This window comes from Cyprinus carpio, chromosome B3 (assembly GCF_018340385.1).
Source record: "Cyprinus carpio isolate SPL01 chromosome B3, ASM1834038v1, whole genome shotgun sequence".
Lineage (NCBI taxonomy): Eukaryota > Metazoa > Chordata > Actinopteri > Cypriniformes > Cyprinidae > Cyprinus > Cyprinus carpio.
Genome location: NC_056599.1, coordinates 10458216 through 10475902, shown reverse-complemented (window position 1 = coordinate 10475902; position 17687 = coordinate 10458216). Strand labels below are relative to the sequence as shown.

The 17687-nt window shown below is 36.2% G+C and overlaps 1 protein-coding gene across 1 annotated transcript in view; it reads right to left on the bottom strand.

The window, feature by feature from the left end:
* Positions 1 to 16092: 16092 nt before the first annotated feature.
* The window catches only part of LOC109057376 (butyrophilin-like protein 3), a 36110-nt gene continuing 34515 nt past the window's right edge, over positions 16093 to 17687 (bottom strand). Inside the window, exons 13-15 of the mRNA XM_042721362.1 lie at positions 17344 to 17382; positions 16648 to 16692; positions 16093 to 16136 (exon numbers count right to left, since the gene is read on the bottom strand). Coding sequence (XP_042577296.1) covers positions 16093 to 16136; positions 16648 to 16692; positions 17344 to 17382 — 128 coding nt within the window. The remainder of the gene's footprint in view (positions 16137 to 16647; positions 16693 to 17343; positions 17383 to 17687) is intronic.

The window sequence follows — 17687 nt, the reverse complement described above, 5'->3', positions numbered from 1 at the left end:
GTTGTAGTTTTTATTAGGGGTGGGAGAAAAACATCGATGCATCTCGATTCTCTCTCCTATGATTCTGGATCGAATCTGAGCTAGTTTTTAACCAGATGCGCGATGACGTGTGTGTGTGTGTGTGTGTGTGTGTGTTTTTTTTTTTTTGTGAACCGCTATAATGTCAATTATTTATTTTATTTACATATGAATACACAGTGTGTTAATGTTTTGCAGATCAGCAGACTTTATTAATTAATGGATAAAATTAATTGTGTTCTGAATAAAGCAAAAAAAAAAAAAGATTAAAATTATATAATTCATCCTAATAAGAAATTGTATTAAAAAAATGGCAAATAAATAATTAAATAAACTTAAACTATACACAGATGCATACACAGTGTCTGTTAAGCAGATATTTTTGGATAAAAACATTATTTTTTTACTACATTAATAATGAAATTATAACTTAAAAGAAAAATTCACCTTGTTTTATTTTCTGGTTCTCATTCTTTAAAAGTGCATTGTTTTTCTGAAGAAAATTCAGGATAAAGGAAAGAGAAAATAATATTTTAAAACAGAGCTACATATGGTCACTGAATAAATAATTCAAATGTACATTTGTGACCCTGGAGCACCAAACTAGTCATAAGTAGCATGAGTATATTTCTAGCAATAGCCAACAATACATTTTATGGGTCAAAAAAATTATCGATTTTTCTTTAATGCCAAAAATCTTTAGTATATTAAGTAAAGATCATGTTCCATTAAGATATTTTGTAAATTTCCTACCATAAATATATCAAAACTTGCATTTATATGCATTGCTAAGGACTTCATTTGGACAATTTTAAAGGCGATTTTCTCAATATTTAGATTTTTTTGCACCCTCAGATTCCAGATTTTCAAATAGTTGTATCTCAACCAAGTATTTTTCTATATCCTAACAAACCATACATCGATGGAAAGACTATTTATCAGCTTTCAGATTATGTATAAATCTCAATTTCGAAAAATTGACACTTAAGACTGGTTTTGTGGTCCAGGGTCACATTTTATAAACATGCAACTATTATAGGGGAGAAATAATTACAACAAATATAAAATAAATAACTGAATAAATAAACTCAATTTGAAAATGGCAAAAAAAAAAAAAAAAAAAAAATTACAATTAAATTACTAGTTAAACAATAACCTAATGAAGATAAATTCACCTTGTTGTTTTCTGTTCTCCTCCACCTGTTTATTAAGTTCTGAAAAAAAATCAGAATAAAGTCAAGAGAAAACATTAAATAGATAACTTCATGGGTATATATGGTAAGAGAATAATTTAAATGTACTTTTTATAAACATGCATCTATTAAAGGGATGGAATAATAACTACAAATATAAAAAAGAACGAAAAATGTTTAAATTGATAGTGAAATAAAATTGATACTCCAAGATGGCGGCGCTAGGCTAAGGGCTAACCCAACTTGACCAGCGATTCCGTCACTAATGCTCTCAAACGTTTGCTCTCTGGAAAATAAACTGGACTTAATTCAACTCAGTCGGTCTACCAAAGCATGAGACAAGGGATTGTTGTGTGTTAGTTTTCACTGAAACATGGCTAAACGACAACATCCTGGACCCCGCTATTCAGCTGCACGGGTTAACCTGCTCCCTAGCGACAGAGACACAGCACTGTCTGGTAAAACTCGTGGGGGTGGCTTGTGTGTGTGTGTGTACGTCAACAAAGAGTGGTGTAACAATGTTGTGGTAGTGACAAAACACTTCATCGCTGGTGGTTTATGTTTGTGAAGTGTCTACCACTATCTGCCAAACTAAGCAAACTAGGGGTGTCCCCGACTAAAGCCTTCTACACACTGCAGTACGACGCACATTTCTATAGAAGAATAAAACGTCATTAGCATGCGCTAGTGGTAAACAAAAATAGCATAATGAATCACATTTTGACAGTAGTAGTTTTTATTAGGGGTGGGAGAAAAACATCGATGCATCTCGATTCTCTCTCCTACGATTCTGGATCGATTCTGAGCTAGTTTTTAACCAGATGCGCGATGACGCTGAGTTTGCTTTAGACACAACCGTGCCCTGCTTGCTACCAATTCCCCTCACACATACACCACTCGAACCTTCAGTAAAATACTCTTTCATAAAGTTCAGAAAGACTGAAGCGAATTACAAGGACGTTCACGGCTTCATTGCACATGATACGCTGTGAGAGACGCGCTTTGTTTGATGTTACACTTGAAGTGTGCAGTCTCGCCCGTCGGTATTTTCCTTACAAATGCTCTACGAAGTCATACTTTATGTGGTTTGGAATGCAGTGGACTTATACATTTAAAATATGAACCTCACTATACAGAAGGTTGCTTTCAATTTCAAATGCTGATGCGCGCTCTGTTTCTGAAGACTGCTCGCGCTTGCGGCTGTGCGACTCTCAAAATGGTTTTATGATGCAAAATTAATGTAAACACAGCCAGTTATTAGGATTGCGATCCGTCCCTTAAAATACGGAATCGACCCGTATTTAAAGGTAAAATGATGCGTATCAAAACAATACATGACGCGATTTGCCCCGTATTTTACAAAGGCCAACACATATTTGAATTAACAAATAAGTATTTTGCACTGTTTATAATACTAATCGCAATTATAATTAAATAAATTTCTTAAGAAGTATAAGAGAAGCTCATTTGCGAGAGATTTTGGCGTCTTTGTTTCCATAGCGACGGAGTCTCCGGAACGCGCGCAGTTAAAGTCCTTTCACAGGGTGCAGCATGCGGTAAACAATCCTGCGCGGTTTAAAACATCTAGGAGCTCACATCTGCCCTTTGAACACAAGACTCTCCAGATGTAGGGCAGAATGGGAAAGTTATCAGTGAAAAATTAAAGTTGCCTGTACACTACCAGTCAAAAGTTTTTGAACAGTAAGCTTGTTAATGTGTTTTTTAGATTTTTATTATGTTTGTTATGTTTGCAATTATTTGATTTATTTTATCCAGTGTAAAGTTAAAATTTTGAAATATTTTTACTAGCCTATTTAAAATAACTGTTTTCTATTTGAATATATTTCAAAATGTAATTTATTGTGATTTCAAAGCTGAATTTTTAGCATCATTACACCAGTCACACGATCCTTCAGAAATCATTCTGATATTCTGATTTTCTGCTCAAAAAACACTTATTATGATAATGTTGAAAACAACTGAGTAGATTTGTTTCAGGTTTCTTTGTTGAATAGAAAGTTCAGAAGGACAGCATTTATCTGAAATAGAAATCTTTTAAATCTTGTAAAATTATGTCTTTATCATCAGTTTTGATCAATTTAAAGCATTCTTGCTAAATAAAAGTATTCATTTCTATAATTTATTTTCCAAAAAATAAAAATTACAAACCCGATTGCAAAAAAGTTGGGACACTGTACAAATTGTGAATAAAAACAGAATGCAATGATGTGGAAGTTTCAAATTTCAATATTTTATTCAGAATACAACACAGATGACATATCAAATGTTTAAACTGAGAAAATGTATAATTTTAAGGGAAAAATAAGTTGATTTTAAATTTCATGGCATCAACACATCTCAAAAAGTTGGGACAAGGCCATGTGTACCTCTGTGTGGCATCCCCTCTTCTTTTTATAACAGTTTGCAAACGTCTGGGGACTGAGGAGACAAGTTGCTCAAGTTTAAGAATAGGAATGTTGTCCCATTCTTGTCTAATACAGGCTTCTAGTTGCTCAACTGTCTTAGGTCTTCTTTGTCCCATCTTCCTCTTTATGATGTGCCAAATGTTTTCTATGGGTGAAAGATCTGGACTGCAGGCTGGCCATTTCAGTACCCGGATCCTTCTTCTACGCAGCCTTGATGTTGTAATTGATGCAGTATGTGGTCTGGCATTGTCATGTTGGAAAATGCAAGGTCTTCCCTGAAAGAGACGACGTCTGGATGGGAGCATATGTTGTTCTAGAACTTGGATATACCTTTCAGCATTGATGGTGCCTTTCAGACGTTAAGCTGCCTGTGCCACATGCACTCATGCAACCCCATAACCATCAGAGATGCAGGCTTCTGAACTGTGTGCTGATAACAACTTGGGTTGTCCTTGTCTTCTTTAGTCCGGATGACATGGCGTCCCCCCTTTTTTCCAAAAAGAATTTCAAATTTTGATTCGTCTGTCCACAGAAACAGTTTTTCCACTTTGCCACAGTCCATTTTAAATGAGCCTTGGCCCAGAGAAAACACCTGCTCTTCTGGATCATGTTTAGATATGGCTTTTTTTTGACCTATAGGAGTTCGGTGGGGTTTTAGCCGGCAAACGGCGAATGGCACGGTGGATTGTGTTCACCGACAATGTTTTCTGGAAGTATTTCCTGAGCCCATGTTGTGATTTCCATTGGTATTTTCAGCTCGCAAAAGTGTGTCAGGACTGGCAGTAAAAGTACAGATACGTATAATTAAAATAATACTCCAGTAAAAGTAAAAGTAGTCCTTTTTCAATGTTACTTGAGTGAAAGTACAAAAGTACTTAATTTTTTATGTACTTAAGGTAAAAAAGTACTGATAGATAGATTATTTAGCAATTTTATTTAGGCTACTTATTTAATTTTATATTAGCACATTTTTTTTTATATAATCCTACTGCTCAAAATACCTGGAATTTTCTCAAAATAACCACTACACGGAGTCAAAATATATTTTTGTTATTGATATGGACTACGCTGATGAGAGTGATGTAGTAATGTTCACTATGAAGCTTACACTGTGATGTACCTGAGAGAAAACAGACTTGTGACCCTGGACCACAAAACCAGTCATAAGGGTCAATTTTTCGAAATTGAGATTTATGCATCATCCGAAAGCTGAAAATAAGCTGTTAGGAAAGGATTATATTTGTCTGAGATACAACTATTTGAAAATCTGGAATCTAAGGGTGCAAAAAATTCAAAAACTTTGAGAAAATCCCCTTTAAATTTGAATTTCGGAAGAACATTTTAAGGAAAAAATAATTATATTTTCATAATGATTTTTTCCATCTCAAACCTTGTCTGTGGTCTAAACACCCCTGGCCCAATGCCCCCAGAGGGCATCACTTCCCACTTTGATAATTACTGTCGTTACCATGTTCTGAACATCACATCCTTTGTTTTTTCCCAGATGTAATCTATCTAGGTGGTTGAATAAAAATATTTGAACTTTATTTTTAAAAATGACCTCAACTTAGATTCCGTCACGTTATTTCTCTATCGTCTATTTTTTATTGTTGAAATCTATTTTATACACCATAATTTTCGTTTCTATAACGTGTGAATATATCCCCTATCGTATTCTTCAACAAAACAATCAGAGCGCCTTGTTATCACTAGTTTTATTTTGATTTCCTTAGTCCGCTAGTAGCTTATAACCCGTTAGCATAACCAGCGTGGTTGTCGCTAAACCCGCGTGCATCGCTAATACTCTATTCACACACATTACAATTGCTTTACTCACTGTAACTTGCTTAAATGGCGGATGTTTGTCTACCTTTGAGTGCAGGTGACGACACGTTCGAGATGCATTCGGTGGCAACTCGAGCTGGAGGCCATTGGAGAAGCAGATTCGGGTCCTGGAGCAGAGGCAGGCCCAGCTGAGAGAGCGGAGAGCCACGCTGGAAACCTACCGGGCTGATGCTCACAAGTCCAGGGTAAGTATACAGCGCGCTGCTAACAGTCCCACCACCTCACCCCCGTGTGTTTCTCTGCACAGGCCCGGTGCACCCAGGACGCGTTCTGCCCAGATGTCCTTCACTCCGGCGCCGGGACACCACGGACCCTGGGTGCATCCGCAGCGGAGGACGCGAGCCAGGCCCCGGGCGACGACTTCTCCCCCTCCGGGAGACGGAACGCGACGCTGTGATCGTCGGAGACTCCATCGTCCGACACGTCCGTGCTACGTTAGCCGAAGGTAAAGTGCACACTCACTGTCTCCCTGGTGCTCGTGTTCTCGATGTTTCTGCGCAGATCCCTGCGATCCTGAAGGCCGACGAGAGCCCCAGAGCGGTCGTGCTTCACGCCGGGGTTAACGACACCATGCAGCGGCAGACGGAGACGCTGAAGAGGGACTTCAGGAGCCTGATCGAGACGGTTCGCAGCACGACGCCGGCGGCGATGATCATCGTGTCAGGACCGCTGCCCACGTATCGACGAGGACACGAAAGGTTCAGTAAACTTTTTGCTCTAAATGAATGGTTATTGTCATGGTGTAAAAAACAGAAACTGCTCTTTGTTAATAATTGGAATCTTTTCTTGGAGCGACCTGGGCTTTTTCGCGCTGATGGCCTGCACCCCAGCAGAGTCGGAGCGGAGCTGCTGTCGGACAACATCTCCAGGACTCTACGCTCCATATGACTAGTAAGCCAATTTTCAAATAACTGCTATTATGGCTTTTGTTCTACCCGCTTAAATGTTAGAAGTACTTGCGCTGTCCAATCTATTAAGACTGTGTCTGTTCCCCGAATAGTGAGGTCAAAATATAAATTAATGTAGGATCTAGAAAAAAATCTTATCGTGATTAAACCAGAAAAACATAAAAATAAATGAACAAAAACAATTTTTAAAGTTTGGGCTCATAAACATTAGATCACTCACACCCAAAGCAGTTATTGTAAATGAAATGATCACAGATAATAGTTTTTGTATGTACTCTGCTTGACTGAAACCTTTCTAAAACCAAATGATTATATTGGTCTAAATGAGTCTACTCCACCAAACTACTGTTATAAATATGAGCCCCGTCAGACTGGTCGTGGGGGAGGTGCTTGCAACATATATAGTGATATTCTCAGTGTTACCCAGAAAAACAGGATACAGGTTTAAATCATTTGAAATACTTATGCTTAATGTTACACTGTCAGATATGCAAAAGAAATCTATTGTATCTCTTTCTCCTGGCTACTGTGTATAGACCACCAGGGCCATATACAGAATTCCTAAAAGAATTTGGAGATTTCCTCTCAGACCTGTTTGGTTACCGCTGATAAAGTGCTAATTTTTTGGAGATTTTAACATTCATATTGATAAAACAAATGATGCATTAGGACTTGCGTTTACAAACTTATTAAACTGTTTTGGAGTAAAGCAAAATGTCACCGGGCCCACTCATCGTTTTAATCATACGTTAGATTTAATTATATCGCATGGAATCGATCTTACTGACATAGATATCGTACCTCAAAGTGATGATGTTACTGACCATTTCCTTGTATTGTGCATTTTTGCGTATTGATGATAATAACTATATAGCTTCGTGTTATCGTCCGGGCAGAACTATTGTTCCAGCCACCAAAAGATAGATTCCCAAATAACCTGCCTGATTTATCTCCAACTGCTCTGTGTACCCATAAATACACATGAACTAGACAAACTGACTGGCCAACATGGGCACTATCTTCTCTAATACATTAGAAGCTGTTGCCCCCATCAAATTGAAAAAGGTTAGAGAAAAACGTACTGTGCCATGGTACAACAGTAATACCCACGCTCTCAAGAAAGAAACTCGTAGTCTTGAGCACAAATGGAGAAAAACGAATTTGGAAGTTTTTAGAATTGCGTGGAAAAACAGTATGTCCAGCTATAGACAGCTCTAAAAACTGCCAGGGCCGAGCATATCCACAAACTCATAGAAAACAACCAAAACAATCCAAGGTTTTTATTTAGCACAGTGGCTAGATTAACAAATAACCAGACGCCACCCGATCTAAATATTCCCTCACAGTTAAATAGTAATGACTTTATGAATTTCTTCACTGATAAAGTAGATAACATCAGAAATACAATAACAAATGTAGATTCTACAGCGTCTAATACTTTAGTTTTATCCATTGCACCCAAAGATAAACTGCAGTGCTTACAACTATAGGACAGGAAGAGCTAAATAAACTTATCACTGCATCTAAACCAACAACATGTTTATTAGATCCTGTACCCACTAAATTACTGAAAGAGTTGTTACCTGTAGCAGAAAAATCGCTTTTCAATATTATTAACTCATCTTATCTTTAGGTCACGTCCCAAAACCATTCAATCTGGCGGTTATTAAGCCTCTTATTAAGAAACCACAACTAGATCCTAGTGAACTGGCAAATTACAGACCCATTTCAAATCTTCCCTTTATGTCTAAAATTCACTGGTGTCAAAAGTATTCACATTCATTACTCAAGTAGAAGTATAGATTACTAGGGTTTAAAAAGACTTTTGTAGAAGTTGAAGTATCAACTCAAGCTTTTTACTCAAGTAAAAGTGTAAAAGTACTGGTTTCAAAACTACTTAAAGTATAAAAGTAAAAGTAATGTAAGGAAAAAAAAATGCCATTAAGAACAAAAGCTTAGGCCACGCCACAGGGGCCTATATTGTCACTACCCCACCTCCTCAAAAAAACATTTTTCTAAAGGCCATAGGCATAATGACTATAATGTTATATTAAAATATTCATGTTGAAAAATTTGGGATGCACTAGATTACCTGTTTCAGCCGCATATATGCCCCATTGAAAATGAACGAACTTTAGTACAATGAAAATACATTAAAAAACTAGAGATATGATGACTAGTTGCCTTTAATGGAATGTATTTAATGTACATCCAAGCTAGCTGCAGGAATCTGTGAGGGCAATGAACAAGAAAATTGGTGTACCCAGGGCAAGGCTTAGGTAACAATTACCCTTGTATGGTTGTCTATTTACAATAAACATTAGTGCTGTCAAAATGAATGATTAATCCAAGTGATTAATCAAAAAATAAAAATGAAAAATAACTCATAATCCTAATACTTTCTTGATCGATAGCTTCCTGTATTCGCTACATGGTTAGAGAGTTGGACTTGTAACCTGAAGGTCGCCGGTTCGAGTCTCGGGGGCTGGCAGGAGTTGTAGGTGGGAGGGAGTGAATGAACAGCGCTCTCTTCCACCCTCAATACCCATAGCTGAAGTGCCCTTGAGCAAGGCACTGAACCCCCAGTTGCTCCCTGGGCGTTGGATATATAGCTGCCCACTGCTCTGGGTGTGTGTTCACGGTGTGTTCACTTCTCACTGCTGTGTGTGTGCACTTGGATGGGTTAAATGCAGAGCACCAATTCGAGTATGGGTTACCATACTTGGCAAATGTCACGACTTTCACTTTGTCAATCGCGTTGTCAATCGCAAACGCAACTTTGATTCAAAAAACGTCTAGTTACCGGACTACCTACAGTAGCTTAATTTGCGGAGGATGAAGAGAAAGCACCTATTTGATAAATGAGCCAGTAGTTGAGAAATAATAACTTTTAAGTAGGGTCCGGTGCCATTTTCGATACTTTTAAAATGGTACCGGTCCTAAACGGTGCCTGAAACGATACTTAAAAAAAGAGCCAAAAAAAAACTGGATTAACATAAAGACCATTACAAATATTTAAAATAAATCCATAGCTTGGATGCTCTCATTTGCCAAGTTGTGCTTCCCTTACTCTAAGGCTAATAAATGTATTTCACAATCTGGGTCATTATTTAATACAAAAGCACACATAATGTTTTCTACTGTATCTCTGTCAATCACGCTGATATTTAGTTAAAATGAGTGGTGTCTGTCACTGTCTTTAAGCAGTTCTGTGAATGACTGTATGGTCATTCTTTATAAAGTAGCAACAATGTCGTTTGTAAAGTACAGTACTGTGCAAAAGTCTTAGGCACATTAGTATTTTCACCCCAAAAGGGGTTTGAAGCCATTTATTTATATCTTTTGCTGTAGTGTGTCAGTAGGAAATATCAGTTTGCCATTAATTTTAATAATAATCTAGTGTGATTTTGAATGCACAAGCAGTCTGACAACGGCAAAATGAATGTTTGGAAATGTAAACTGATTTTCTACTGACACACTACAGCAAAATATATAAATAACTGTCCGAACACCATTCTTTGGGGTGAAAACACTAACGTGCCTAAGACTTTACACAGTAGTGTATGTATAAAGTACGTATGATTTAATTCAGTATATTTTAAATAAGTACAATTTAAGTATGCGTTCGTTTATATGTGTTAAGGGCTAGATTGTCGCTGGAGGAAACAGCTGTGGTGTGATAAGCGGTGACAAGCGGAAACTTTACAGAAACCGACTGCTCCCTCGTGACCTTTTGTAAACTGTATTTAGGACAAAGAACTGCACAGATACAGATATTCTAACAATCTATCGATAAACACCAAACCTTGTGTCCTCTGTTTCTGTTTAAGTGCGCTCGCGCTGCTCCACCGCCGTCTGTGGATTGAAGAGCGCGCTGAAAGACGGAGAGTAGACCGGTCTGCCACCTTTTTCATATGAAATTTAAGGGGACTGACTCTGAGGCGATCGCAAATTTGAGTATACAGTTTATGGAGCTAAATGCTATAGCCCCTATAAAAAAGCCTAGCGACGCCCATGCTTCTTGTGTAGGCCTACATATCGGAGAACCAGGACAATCGATCGCTCAGGCATTTAAGAGGCACCGAAATCCGCGTCCTTATTCGGTTCGGTGCATACCGGTTCCATACCCCAACCCTACTTTTAAGAAATATATTTTTTGATATACGAACCCAACACTGGCTATGCCCTTACTGGAGTGTGATGTGATCTGTCTCATGTGCAGGACAGGTGCGATGGATCGCGTACAAACCAATAGGGTGTCGGAATGGTATATGTTTATACTTCTCATCCAACCACAATCAACTTCACTTCATCCGGATTGGCGCGATTTATCTGGATAGGTTTTTTTTTTTTTTTTTTTTTTTTTTTTTTTTGGAATGATGACAAGCCGGAATGAAAACAAGCCGAAATGAAATAGCAGTAACGAACCTATTTTTTTAAATGTAAGGAGTAGAAAGTACAGATAATTGCGTGAAAATGTAAGGAGTAGAAGTAAAAAGTCGGCTGAAAAAATAATTACTCAAGTAAAGTATAGATACCCAAAATTTCTACTTAAGTAATGTAACGAAGTATTTGTACTTCGTTACTTGACACCTCTGCTAAAATTTTAGAAAAAGCTGTGTCTGCTCAATTGTGCTCCTACCTGCAAAAAAATGATCTCTATGAAGAATTTCAGTCAGGTTTCAGGCCCCATCATAGCACAGAAACTGCACTTGTTAAAATTACAAATGACTTGCTTCTTGCTTCAGATCAAGGCTGCATCTCATTGCTAGGTTTACTTGATCTTAGTGCTGCGTTCGACACCAAAGATCACGACATACTCATAGATAGGTTACAAAACTATACAGGTATCCAAGGGCAGGCTTTAAGATGGTTTAGATCCTACCTGTCTGATCGCTACCACTTTGTTTATCTAAATGGGGAGTCATCTCATTTATCACCGGTAAAAATATGGAGTGCCACAAGGATCTGTCCTAGGTCCTCTGCTATTTTCAATATACATGTTGCTCCTTGGTAATATCATTAGAAAATACGGGATTAGTTTCCACTGTTATGCTGATGATACTCAACTATATATCTCAACAAGACCAGATGAAACTTCAAAACTATCTAATCTAACAGAGTGTGTTAAAAATGTAAAAGATTGGATGACCAATAATTTTCTCCTATTAAATTCAGATAAGACAGAGATATTACTTATTGGACCAGAAAACATTACACAGAATCTCGTAGATTACAATTGCAAACTAGACGGATGTACTGTTACTTCCTCTACTGTCAAAAATCTGGGTGTTATATTAGACAGTAACTTGTCTTTTTGAAAATCATATTTCCCATGTTACAAGAACAGCATTCTTCCATCTTAGAAACATTGCCAAGCTACGAAACAATCTATATTTTTTTTATTTTTTAAAGCTTTTTTGTTCGTTGATGACCTCTAGACTGGACTATTGTAATGCACTGCTAGGTGGTTGTCCTGCATCCTCAATAAACAAGCTAAAGGTAGTCCAAAATGCAGCGGCTAGAGTCCTTACCAGGTCAAGAAAATATGATCCATATTACCCCAATACTACAGTCTCTGCACTGGCTACCTATTAATTTCCGTATCAGTTACAAAATATTATTACTTACTTATAAGGCCCTTAATGGTTTAGCTCCTGCGTACCTAACTAGTCTTCTACCACGCTACAATCCATCACGCTCCCTAAGGTCACAAAACTCTGGACTTTTGATAGTACCTAGGATAGCAAAGTCCACTAAAGGAGGTAGAGCTTTTTCACATTTGGCTCCCAAACTCTGGAATAGCCTTCCTGATAATGTTCGGGGTTCAGACACACTTTCTCTGTTTCAATCTAGATTAAAAACACTCTTTGGCCAAACATTCAAATAATGCATCTCATAATTTGGACTGCAGTTATATCTGATCAAATGCGCATTATTATTCTTTAGCTTGGGTTAAACTAATTGAATTTTACTTGGCTGGAACAGCAGCTACGCTAATTATTTCTCTATTTGTTTCTCTGCTTTGCCACAGGATTTACATCCCCGTGGTAACTAGGATTTACACAAGCTCCAGTATGGATCCAGAACACCTGAGAAGAGATGATGCCAACCCCTCAGAGGACCTCAGATGATGCTAACCAGGGAACATAACCAACCCAGAGACACATACAGAACTAAAACATTTTGCTCTAGTTTGATTGCATAATTGCTGTTAATAGTGTTAATCGTCTGTTTGTTTACGCTCTTTTATTGATTTTTCTGAACATTTCTGCCGTATACACATAAACTGACAGTCACCACTGATAAGCTACTACTAAATATTGTAGAAACTTAATTTTCTGTAAAGTTGCTTTGCAATGATCTGTATCGTAAAAAGTGCTATACAAATAAACTTGAATTGAATTGAATTGAACTTAGCACCAGCAAGCTTGTTAGCTAGACAGTTAGCATCAGCTACCAATATTTACTTATTTTCAGTATGGTTATGAATAAACATTCATATCTGTCTACTTGGCTAGTTAATTCAAACAATATAAACATTTATACTGTTGATAAACAATATATAAACAGACGTCACACAGGGCTAAATGCGTAGCATTTTAATAGAACTGTTAATGTTATGGCAGCAGGAATTTGAACCTGCATTAGTTATTTTATTTTATCTGTGTTATTTTAATGTTTTGGTTTTTTTTGACCTAAGAGGCACTGATGCTGATGTGTTTGCATTCAAGCATTTCAGTATGGAAGCAGATTAGTCTCAAATATAATTCACACAAAAAACACGATTCACACATGCGTAGACAATTTCACATGCATGAAACCTAATTCACGTACACACAAAAAAAATTCACGTGCGTGAAAAAAAATATATATTCACAAAAAGCAATTCACATGCGCAAAATAAAATTATATATTCATAAAATACATTCACAAATGCAAAACACAATTCGTAGATATACAACTGTGCACAAAAACCTTTGAATGTTTAAAATGTACGAGTGTCTGAATGTACAAATCCGTCATTTACTACGAATCCACTCGGATTTGTGTGTGTGTGTTTTGAGACTTTCCTGGCAGACCTCTCTTCCCACGTGAGTCTGTCGTACTCTTTAGCCAATCAGATGCGAGCTTACCATTCAACCAATCATATCATAAGCCACTGAGAGTGCATTCAAGGAGCACGATTCTGCACACCTTTTGCGCAATATGGATTAATTAGAACGGTAGAACAAGCCTTTACATCAGTAATCCCATAGACAGTAAAAGAAATGGACACAGCGACCCAATTGGAACTCAATTGAGACAAGTGAAGCCCATTTTTAGCGATTTTTAGCACTTCCGTTTCTGACTAGTGGTGTAAAGGATTGGTTTCTTTTGTAATTGTTGTGACTTCATCTGAAGGTGTGCAAAACTACTCTCCTTGAATGCACTCTCAGTGGCTTATGATATGATTGGTTGAATGGTAAGCTCGCATCTGATTGGCTAAAGAGTACGACAGGCACCACGTGGGAAGAGAGCTCTGCCAGGAAAGTCTCCAAAAACACACACACACAAATCCGAGTGGATTCGTAGTAAATGACGATTTGTACATTCAGACACTCGTACATTTTAAACATTCAAAGGTTTTTGTGGACAGTTGTATATCTACGAATTGTGTTTTGCATTTGTGAAATGTATTTTATGAATATATAATTTTATTTTGCGTATGTGAATTGCTTTTTGTGAAAATAAATTTTTTTCACGCACGTGAATTTTTTTTGTGTGTACGTGAATTAGGTTTCATGCATGTGAAATTGTCTACGCATGTGTGAATCGTGTTTTTTGCGTGAATTATATTTGAGACTAATCTGCTTCCATATTTCAGTGGGCTTGAACAGATCACCCTTTACAGCAGATTTAGTTCACAAATAAATGACAGTTTTGACCTAAATATGATTTTCAGTTACAATAATTAATCCTAAAATTCGACATTAGTAACTTACTTTTAGCAGCATCAGACACGCACGCGCTCACAAGATTTCCCGGTTCTTACTCATGAATTCAGTTCAATGGAGACTCACACTAAACGGTTCATTTGAATCAGTGTGTTGTCGACTCGAGAAGAGCTGCAATCGGAACATTCTAATTCGTGAATGAAGCGATTGGTGCCATTTGCGAACCGATTTAAAAGGTTCATTGAAAAGAATCAGTTCATTCTTCAATCAGAAACCGCTTCTGTGTGTCGGAGCAAGTGATATATTATAGGGAGTAATGATATGTTTTATGAAATGTAGTGAAGTAAAAAGTACGATCTTATGCTTTGGAATGTAGTGAAGTAAAAGTAAAAGTTACTAAAAATAAAACTACTCCAGTAAAGTACAGATACTTGAAAAATGTACTTAAGTACAGTAACGAAGTAAAGCTACTCCGTTACTGACCACCACTGTTTCCATTACAGTAGCATTCCTGTATGTGATGCAGTGCCGTCTAAGGGCCCTAAGATCACGGGCATCTTGTATGGTTTTCCGGCCTTGACCCTTACGCACAGAGATTGTTCCAGATTCTCTGAATCTTTGGATGATATTATGCTCTGTAGATGATGATAGCTTCAAACTCTTTGCAATTTTTTTCTGAGAAACTCCTTTCTGATATTGCTCCACTATTTTTCGCCCGCAGCATTGGGGGGAATTGGTGATCCTCTGCCCATCTTGACTTCTGAGAGACACTTCCACTCTGAGAGGCTCTTTTTATACCCAATCATGTTGCCAATTGACCTAATAAGCTGCAGATTGGTCTTCCAGCTGTTCCTTATATGTACATTTAACTTTTCCGGCCTCTTATTGCTACCTGTCCCAACTTATTGAATGTGTAGCTCTCATGAAATCCAAACGAGCCAATATTTGGCATGACATTTCAAAATTTCTCACTTTCAACATTTGATTTGTTATCTATATTCTATTGTGAATAAAATATAAGTTTATAAGATTTGTAAATTATTCCATTCCTTTTTTACTCACAATTTGTACAGTGTCCCAACTTTTTTGGAATCGGGTTTGTATATTGACTCTTGTATATTGACTTTGTATATTGATATCATTTGCTTTTGAATGATATAATGTATAATGTTGCAAAAACATTTTATTTCACATAAATGTTGATCTTTGGATCATTCTATTCATCAAAGAATAATGAAAAAAAAATTACTCATCTGTTTTAAATATTGATAATCAGCAAATTAGAATGATTTCTGAAGGATGTGACACTGAAGACTGGAGTAATGGTGCTGATTCAGCTTTGATCACAGAAATAAATGACATTTTAAAATATATTCCAATAGAAAACAGTTATTTTAAATAGTAAAAATATTTCACAGTATTACTGCTTTTGCTGTACTTTGGATCAAATAAATGCAGATACATTTTTAAAAACATTATAAATCTCGCTGTTCAAAAACTGTTGACTGGTAGGCTATATAGATTGCAGAAATGTTATATTGTAATGTTTTATATATATATATATATATATATATATATATATAGTTTCTGTCCACCTCACTTCTGAAAAGATAGCTACGCCCCTGCCTGTATTTATGTAGCACCGTGGTCCTGTGAGGCACAACATTTCGTTCCACTGTATGTCCACACATGTGGCAGAATGACAATAAAGCTCACCTTGACTTGACTTGACTTTTGTTGAAAATATAATATTATAGATATATTTTCATTTTTTTATTCTTTGTTCCTCCTTCTGTAGTTCATCACGTTCTGAAGAAAATTCAGAATAAAGTCAAGAGAAAACATTAAATAGATAAAATCACGAGTATATATAGTAACTGAATTTAATTTTACATTTTATAAACATGCATTTATAATATATAAGTGTGTGTGTGTGTGTGTGTGTGTGTGTGTGTGTGTGTGTGTGTGTGTGTGTGTGTGTGAATTGCCATAAAGTCAATTATGGCTCCTTTTATTTACATATGAATACACAGTGTGTTAATGTTTTGTGGATCAGCAGACTTAATTTATTAATGAATGGATAAAATTCATTGTGTTCTGAATAAAGCAAAAAAACAAAAAACAAAAACAAAAAAACGTTAAAATTATATAATTCATCCTAATAACAGATTGTATTAAAAAAAATGGCAAATAAATAATTTAATAAACTTAAGCTATACACAGACACATACACAGTGTCTGTTAAGCAGATATTTTTGGATAAAAACATTATTTTTTTACTACATTAATAATGAAATTATAACTTAAAAGAAAAATTCACCTTGTTTTATTTTCTGGTTCTCATTCTTTAAAAGTGCATTGTTTTCTGAAGAAAATTCAGGATAAAGGAAAGAGAAAATAATATTAAAACAGAGCTACATATGGTCACTGAATAAATAATTCAAATGTGCATTTGTGACCCTGGAGCACCAAACTAGTCATAAGTAGCATGAGTATATTTCTAGCAATAGCCAACAATACATTGTATGGGTCAAAAAAAATCGATTTTTATTTCATGCCAAAAATCATTAGGATATTTTGTAAATTTCCTACCATAAATATATCAATACTTCATTTTTGATTAGTTATATGCATTGCTAAGGACTTCATTTGAACTTTAAAGGCAATTTTCTCAATATTAAGATTTTTTTTGCACCCTCAGATTCCAGATTTTCAAATAGTTGTATCTCAACCAAGTATTTTTCTATATCCTAACAAACCATACATCGATGGAAAGACTATTTATTCAGCTTTCAGATTATGTATAAATCTCAATTTCGAAAAATTGACACTTAAGACTGGTTTTGTGGTCCAGGGTCACATTTTATAAACATGCAACTATTATAGGGGAGAAATAATTACAGCAAATATAAAATAAATAACTGAATAAATATACTCAATTTGAAAATGGCAAAAAAAAAAAAAAAATTACAATTAAATTACTAGTTAAACAATAACCTAATGAAGATAAATTCACCTTGTTGTTTTCTGTTCTCCTCCACCTGTTTATTAAGTTCTGAAAAAAATTCAGAGTAAAGTCAAGAGAAAACATTAAATAGATAACTTCATGGGTATATATAGTAAGTGAATAATTCAAATTTACATTTTATAAACATGCATCTATTAAAGGGGTGAAATAATAACCACAAATATAAAAAAGAAAGAAAATTGTTTAAATTGATAGTGAAATAAAATTGATACTCCAAGATGGCGGCCCTAGGCTAAGGGCTAACCCAACTAGAGCAGCGATTCCGTCACTAATGCTCTCAAACGTTTGCTCTCTGGAAAAAAAACTGGACTTAATTCAACTCAGTCGGTCTA